The 7,765-nt window shown below is 46.5% G+C and overlaps 1 protein-coding gene across 5 annotated transcripts in view; it reads left to right on the top strand.

The window, feature by feature from the left end:
• CHD6 (chromodomain helicase DNA binding protein 6) overlaps window positions 1–7,765 on the top strand; it is a 192,662-nt gene that overhangs the window by 81,870 nt on the left and 103,027 nt on the right. For all 5 annotated transcript variants that reach the window (XM_059407015.1, XM_059407012.1, XM_059407013.1 and 2 more), the window contains one exon: window positions 1,291–1,440. In XM_059407015.1, the coding sequence (XP_059262998.1) occupies window positions 1,291–1,440 (150 nt within the window). The remainder of the gene's footprint in view (window positions 1–1,290; window positions 1,441–7,765) is intronic.

Here is a 7,765-nt window from a genome sequence, read left to right as displayed (position 1 = left end):
GATAGCATTTCTGATATTTGGAAGTGCTATTTCCTCTGATATACACAGCAGTTGATCTGATAGCATTTCTGATATTTGGAAGTGCTATTTCCTCTGATATACACAGCAGTTGATCTGGGCTATGATGCCGCTGGGGGACCACGTGAAGTCATCCGACTACTGCACCTTCAAATATCCTCTGAATCCTCACAGATTCTAGATGGTCCTCACTGTAGGAGAGTGTCAGCTTCTAATGTCACGGTGGAAATTAGTAGTGTCTGGGGTGTCAGAGCAGCGACCCTCTCCATCCCCATGAACTCAGACTGTTGGCTGCCAGGTGTCCTGATGGGCCAGGCAGCGGCCTGTCGGGTTGATGGGAGTTGGCAGGGTTTTGAGTGTTTCCAGGATGGTAATCTGTACATTGGATGGGACGGGGAGCAGGATTTCATGAGGAATCCCTCATGGAAAGTTAAGTGTCATAGAGGTGACCTAGTGAAGAAACAGTGGGAACACAGAGGCCCAGGACGTATGCTTTAAAAAATAAGGGAGATAGTGTTTGGTTTTGTTTTTGCCCTTTAAGGTTGAGGTTGGAGAGAGAACCAGCTGGTGCATGGTTCCTAGCACTGTCTCTGCTGCTTGGATATGATGTGTACATGAGACAAACCATGTGCTTTTATGTTTGAGGAAAGCCACGGGGCTGTTTAGTTGTAGAATGTTGTCTCTCTAAAAGGTCACAAGTTACTTAATTATAGATGAGTCCTCAGATGGTGACTCATGAATCTTGTTTTGTCACACTTAAGATGTCTCCTTGCTTTGCAAGTAGTGGTATGAGATTCTCAAAGTAAGTCCTAATAAAATTGGTACTACTTAGAGTTTAAAGAAATACAGTAAGTATGTTGAATTTGACCAAAACCGAAACAGTAATAACTCCCTAAAGCCGGAGCTTCCAGCCGTGCTGGGAGAGATCTGAAAGATGACAGAGTTGACTTCCCATCCCTGTTTTACTGGAAAGGAAATTGGTTCCAGAAAGGAGAAAAAAAAAGCCACTGTCATTAATGACCACAGCACATGTCACTGGATTTGGAGACTATGTGGACCTTCTTCGCAGGGAAGAGAAGAATCTCCCTCAGCTACCTTTCATTTGGAGTGAACTTAATTCTTTAAAGAGTTGTGTCTAAGGAAGGCTGCTTGTGTACAGCAGGCGGGGTCTCCCATGCATGTTAGTGAGCGTCAATGAGTGTGTTCTTTCTCGTGCTGGCTTTTGCTTTTGACTCACAGAGCATGTTTGTGGTCGGTGTGTTTGCCCTGCAGAAGCGACGTTCAGGACGGCAGGTGAAGCGCAGAAAATACAACGAGGACCTGGACTTCAAGGTGGTGGATGACGATGGAGAGACGATCGCCGTTCTCGGGGCTGGCCGCACCTCCGCCCTCTCGGCTTCCACGCTGGCTTGGCAGGCGGAGGTATGGCCTTCGGGTTGGGGTACTGGCCTTGGCTGGACAGTCGTTTGGGCCCCGTGTTGGGTTTAGAGATTAGTTAAAATCTTTAAACTGAGCATGGGTGGCTCAGTTAGTTAAGCAACTCTTGATTTTGGCTCAGGTCGTGATCTCCCAGCAGTGAGACAGAGCCCTGTGTTGGGCTCCGCACTGGGTGTGAAGCCTGCTTAAAATCCTCTCTCCTCCTCTTTCTACCCCTCTCCTACTGCTCTTGTGCTTTCTCTCTCATTAAGAAAAAAGAAGAAGAAGAACATGCTAGATACAGAGACCACTCAGAAGGGGATGTGGACAGGAGAGGGGGGCAGTCAGGATTTTAGGAGAGGCATTTCCAACATGAACTAAAGCCCACAACCTGAATGGTACCATGGGCTCTAGTGTGATAGGCAGACGAGCTCAGCTGGATGGTGGGGTCTGATCTGAGGCGTCATAATGGGAGATGAGCCCTGAGTGGTAGGAAGAATCACATCATGTAGGGCCTAGATACTGGCTTAAAGTATTTGGCCTTTATACTGAAGATCAAATGGTTGGGGGCAGGGTATTGAGGTCAGGGTTCAAGCAAAGAAGAAACAGGATGGCCCTATTTGCACTTTTGGGATTTCCATTGGCAGCAGTTTCAAGGAGGAAGAGGGACCTGATATCCAGATGCTAGAAGGAAGAGAGGTAAATGTTGAAAAGGTCTGTGCCAAGGAGCTGACAGAGAAGACATTAGAAGCAAGAGAGGAAACAGGTTGTGCACATGGGAGGGGCACCATTGCCAGCAGCACCTTCTGGGACCCAGCCTGGCTCTTGTTCTGGGGTCCCTGTCACCGACTTGGCAGATTGCGTGCTCTGCGTACATGGCACAGCGCAAATTCCAGCCCTTCCTCCTGGGCACCTGGGGGCAGGGGTTGCTCCCTGAAGCCGGTAATGCTTTATCTTTCTAAACCACCTTGCCTCCAGCTTAAAGCTTTTTCATATACTTTCACATATCCTTTCCCTCTGTGCTTACATGGAAAGTAGCTGGGAGCAGGGGTCATTGTCCCCGTTTTAACAAACAAGAAACAGGCACAGAACCGTCTGGGTCATGGGATAACCTAGCAGCAGCTGACCAGGGACTAGCATGTCAGAAACGATTTCCGGTCTCTGTGCCAAGAGTCACCCAGGCAGTGGACACAGCACTTACTAGGCATAGTATTTGGATGTTCTGTCAGCGCAGCCCTCTTCCAGCAAACAGTTAAGAGTAGTGCTTGGAAGACTGCTGGGAGGCGACAGGAATCTGTTACTCCAGAATGGATTTTCCTTCCTTGGAGATGTTACGGTTGGTTTGGTCATTAAAACACTATGAGGGAATTTATTTTCTCCTGGTAGCCATTTAGCCCGCCGTTAGCCATATTTCAGCTGTTGTTATGACTTCTTTCGTGGTACCTAAAGGGCAGCATTAGCTGATCTGACAGGAATAATTCAGGAAATTTTACATATCTTAACAAGCCTCTTTTTATCCTCTTGAGGATACAACAGAGAGAACTAATCTATGGTGAAATATAAGATGAAACCTGAATTCACATTAATTATGCCTCAGAAATTGTTACTAAACTTAGGCAGAAAGAGGCCTGGTACGTGGTTTGGCGAGCCCGGGGGTCTGGGCCAGCAGGCGGGGCACGTGGCCCTGCAGGGGCAGCGAGTGGGTTTTGGTTAGCGCCCCACGGAGCCTGCGGCAGCATCTGGTTTGCATTTGGGGCTTCCTGGGGAGGTTTGAACAAAGATTTCCCAGGCTGATGCAGAGTTCGAAAACCCTGAGTCTCATCTAGGATTCCAGACAACCCTCAGTGCCCAGTAGCACAGAAAACCAGTTGAAGAAGCTCCCTTTTCCCGAGGTGTTTTGGATGGCTGTTGCGCCTGCTTGCTGGCTTTGGCTGGGGGCAGAGAAGGGTGTGAGTCACTACCGGGGAAGCCCCGCTGCTCCCCCGTCGCACCTCTGGGCAGTGTGTTAGCAGCATGCCCTGCCTGGTCCTGTGGCTCCCGGCCCCTGGTTCAGCCCCAGATTGCGGCCTCAGCGTCAGTTATCCAGTGGGGAGTTTCGAGAAGCATCTTCACACCAGCTTCCCAGGAGCCCAGGACGGGTATGGTGGCACAGCTCTGCCCCAGAGCCTGGAGGACAGTCCCCTGACTGGGGTATGGGATTCTGGGGCAGGAAGGAAGTTTCCATCCTGACGGTGACTCTTTGCTTTCTTAGTCTTTGTCCAATGGATGTTGGTGCCTGGAATAGGGATGGGCTTCTACAGTCGCTGCACATTTACAGTGTAGATTTTTACAAGGCTCTCTCGGTTTCTGCCTCCAGGAGTTTGCACAGCTTGCATGATTTGCCTTTTAGAACAGAGGACTGTAATTTGAATGAGGCTTCAGTTCCCTGGGTCCTCCTGGGCCTCATTCTGTCTCTGCAGCCTGTACCCTGTTTTGCCTGGCCTTTTGCTGGGCCTGGCAGGCTGAGCCCAGGTGTTTCCTTCCCTAGGAATCCCCCAGGTTCCCTGAGCTGAGGCGGCAGTACCCCTGCTCTGCGCTCTAAGGTGGTTGCTTCTTAACGCCTAGATTAAATCAGAATTCCTTCCTGATTTTTTTTTTTTTAAGTAGGCTCCATGCCCAGCACGGAGCCTAACACAGGGCTTGAACTCTCGCGACCCTAAGATTAAGACCTGAGCTGAGATCAAGAGTCGGACGCTTAACCGACTGAGCCACCCAGGCAACCGCTGCCTGGTTTTTTAAACACACTATCTGTTTGCCCTCATTTATTCCCCTCCTCATTCCGTGTAGTGCTTTTGCTCCCCTAAGACTGTTACTTAGTATTCCGTACATGCTTCCTGCTTTCCGGTGGACTCATTCGCTCATCCTTTGGACTCACTTCAGCTTTCCTTTTTGCTTGTTTTCTTCTTCTTCTTCTTCTTCTTCTTCTTCTTTTTTAAAGATTTATTTATTTATTTGACAGACAGAGATCACAAGTAGGCAGAGAGGCAGGCCTTGAGAGAGGAGGAAGCAGGCTCCCTGCTGAGCAGAGAGCCCAGTGCGGGGCTCGATCCCAGGACCCTGAGATCATGACCTGAGCTGAAGGCAGAGGCTTTAACCCACTGAGCTACCCAGGTGCCCCCTGCTTATTGTCTTCTTAGGAGCCACCATTAAAATAGGCTCAAACCTCACCTCTTTTGTGAAATCTAAGCTGTTCTTGCCTTCTGTGTTCTTGTTTGACTTAGGGCTCCTGTCACACCACTTAGAATTTATCCTGGGACGTTTCTAAGAAAAATGTTTTATGTTGCTTTCCCTGCATGCATGTAAGCTCCTGAGACTGCCCATCTTGTTTGATGCTACCTGTGTACCCTCTGTGGCACTCAGTAAATATGTGGTGAATTGAAAAGTGATTTGCTTCTTTCTAGAGCCTCTCCCATGTGCCTACCTAAGTAGAAATAAATCAGGTGGTTGGTTGAGGTTGGGGGCAACTTGGGTTGAAAATTTTTGAAATTTTCCCCAAGGAAAAAAAGTTTAAATTATATGAGTCTCTGACAGGAAGGAGAATGAATTAAAATGGCCTTCTTTGAAGGATAATTTGAGAAAATTCCAAGTAGCTGAGAACAGATGGTTGTTATGGAAGTGTGTTTGGCAAGCAGATTTAGTTTATATCTGTGTGTATCTGTATACACTGAGTGTTTATACACATATGATCGTGCTTATGCACAATCTCTGTTTAGAAAAGTCCTGATTTTCTAGTTTCCTTCCTACTTTGATGTGTATTTTGGAAAGGCTGTTCCCATTCCCTTTTATTAGGATAGGGTAATACCTGCTCACGGTATTTTCATGATAACCACTGCTTTTTTTTTTTTTTTTTTTTTTTTTTTTAAACACTAGTGTTCATCCCTCTTTCTTTAACCAGTGCCAAAAGATAAATTGAAACTTTATTTCAGATTCCTTAATTTTTTACTTGAAAATTTTCTTTGGTAAAGAATGTTTGAAGCCCTCTTCCCATTTATTACTCAGAGTAAAGTTCTATCCTCTCTTGTCCATGTGTTAACCTTTCCTTGGCTTTGGCTGGTCCTACTTAAAAACTCCGAAGAGCCACCAGAATCCTACGACTAAAATCTTATCTTTTTCTGTTCTTCATGAAGACAAGAATAAGAATGTGTGAAACAGTCTGGTAGTGAGGAAGAGGTGGTTGTTCTTTCAGCATGTGTGTACATGTATGAACGCTCCCTGGCCAGTAAGGGTTACACGGACTCGAGAGGAGGTAGGAGAGGTCGTCAGCAATTCTGAAAGTTTAATGCTGGTTAACAGAGATCTCACACGGTTCCCTATCTTCTGTGTTCCCATAGCACTTGCTTTATACCATTACGACCATGTTGTATTGCAAAATCTCTTACCATTATTTATTCAGAAATACTTACCGAGCACCTGATACCTGCCACCGACTGTTTTATACTGGAGATAATCTCAGGGAACAAAAGGAACAAGGATCCCCACTCTTGCAGAGGGAACCACCGCAAGTGGAGGAGGAAGCCTGCGAAACTGTGCACGTGCTCTTGCCTTCACATTTGCTGCATTTTGAACCTTGTGAGATAGAAGGCCCAATGGTGAAGCTCAGAGCTTCCAAAGCATGGAAATAACAAGGGAGAGGCTGGGAATAAACCAAAAAATAGTAAAATTGTGTAGTTTTTTCATGGTGGTTAAGTGCTATGAAAAAAAAAATCAGAAGAGTGATGTGGAATTGACGAAAGAGGGTTGTAGTTTTAAATAGGGTGGTCCGTTTTGGCCTCACAAGGGTATCATCTGAGCAAAGAACTGTAGAGGGTAAAGGAATGAGGGAGTCATGAGGGGGAAAAGAGCATTTCAGGTAGAGGGAATAGCTTATGCAGTGTCAGGGGTAGACCCAGGCTGCCAGCATATATGATGAAAACACAGGGAGATGGAAAGCTAATGGGAGATGGGAGGCTTGGTGAGGTCCAGCAGAGTTTGTAGGCCTTTGAACAATCCTTGGTTTTACTCGGAGTTAAAAGGGAACCCTTTTAGGGAGTTTAAGTAAAAGAGGGACATAATAAAAAGGGCCATTCTGAATGTTATATTACAAATAGACTAGTTGAGCAGGAGTATCAGGGAGACTAGTTAGAAGGCTTTTGGAAATCATCTGGGTGAGAAATGAAGGTGGTTTAGACCAGGGTAGAAGCAGTGGAAGTGGTGAGAAATTGTTGGATTCTGGGTATATTTTGAAGATGGAGCCAGCATGATTTCTTGGCTAATCAGGCATGGTATGTAGAAAGAAAAGAGGAATCAAGGATCACACCAAGAAGGGCATCTGGGTGGTTCGGTTGATTGGGTGGCAGCCTTCAGCTCAGGTCATGATCCCAGGGTCCTGGGATTGAGCCCCACATCAAGATCCCTGCTCAGTGGGGAGTCAGCTTCTTCTTCCTCTATCCCTACCCCTGCTTGCGCTGTCTCTCTCAAATAAATAAAATCATAAAAAAAGAGAGAGAGAGAGAGAGGTTACACCAAAATTTTTTGGGTTTGAACACCAAGAATGATAGAGTTCTCTGTCACACTGGTGGGAGAAAACTGCAGGGGGGTAAGGGTGGGAGGTTGGCCAGGGTGGCCGGAGTTCCTTGTAGACATTTTAAGTGTGAGATAATCTGTTTCACACATTCTTATTCTTGTCTTCATGAAGAACAGAAAAAGATAAGGTCATCAAGTAGAGATGGTACATAACAAGTAGATACATGAGTGTGAGAATTGAGGAGAAGTTCTTAGCTGGTGTCATGATGTAGCCCGTATTTAAAACCACTTGACTGGACAAGATCATCGGGTAAATGAGTATAGATGGAAAAGAGTAAAAAGTGGGCCCTAGGGAGCTCCAACAATTAGAGTTGATATTGGGGGATTCCTACTTCCAGGGAAGATACAGTCAGTCATAGCAGGGTAACACTCACTGTAAGGGGAAAAAAAATGTAAATTGCAAAGAATTTTTTTTTTAATATTTATTTATTTGACAGAACCCACAAGCAGGCTGAGAGGCAGGCGTGGCGGGGGGATCAGGCTCCCCGCTGAGCAGAGTCCCCCGACACGGGGCCCAATCCCAGGACCCTGGGACCACGACCCAAGCTGAGGGCAGAGGCTTTAACCCACTGAGCCACCCAGGTGCCCCTCAAAGAATGTATTTTTAAAGACATCTGATATCTGTCTAACAAGAATTAGACAAACTAAAATTCCAGACAGCAAAGAGCTATTCCTAGATGAGCCAACAGTTGCAGACTGTTTCTTCTCTGGGAGCATTCCTCAATTCTGG

The sequence above is a fragment of the Mustela nigripes genome, chromosome 7 (assembly GCF_022355385.1).
Source record: "Mustela nigripes isolate SB6536 chromosome 7, MUSNIG.SB6536, whole genome shotgun sequence".
Taxonomy (NCBI): domain Eukaryota; kingdom Metazoa; phylum Chordata; class Mammalia; order Carnivora; family Mustelidae; genus Mustela; species Mustela nigripes.
The sequence above is the reverse complement of the archived record's forward strand: the minus strand, read 5'-3'. Positions and strand labels throughout refer to the sequence as shown.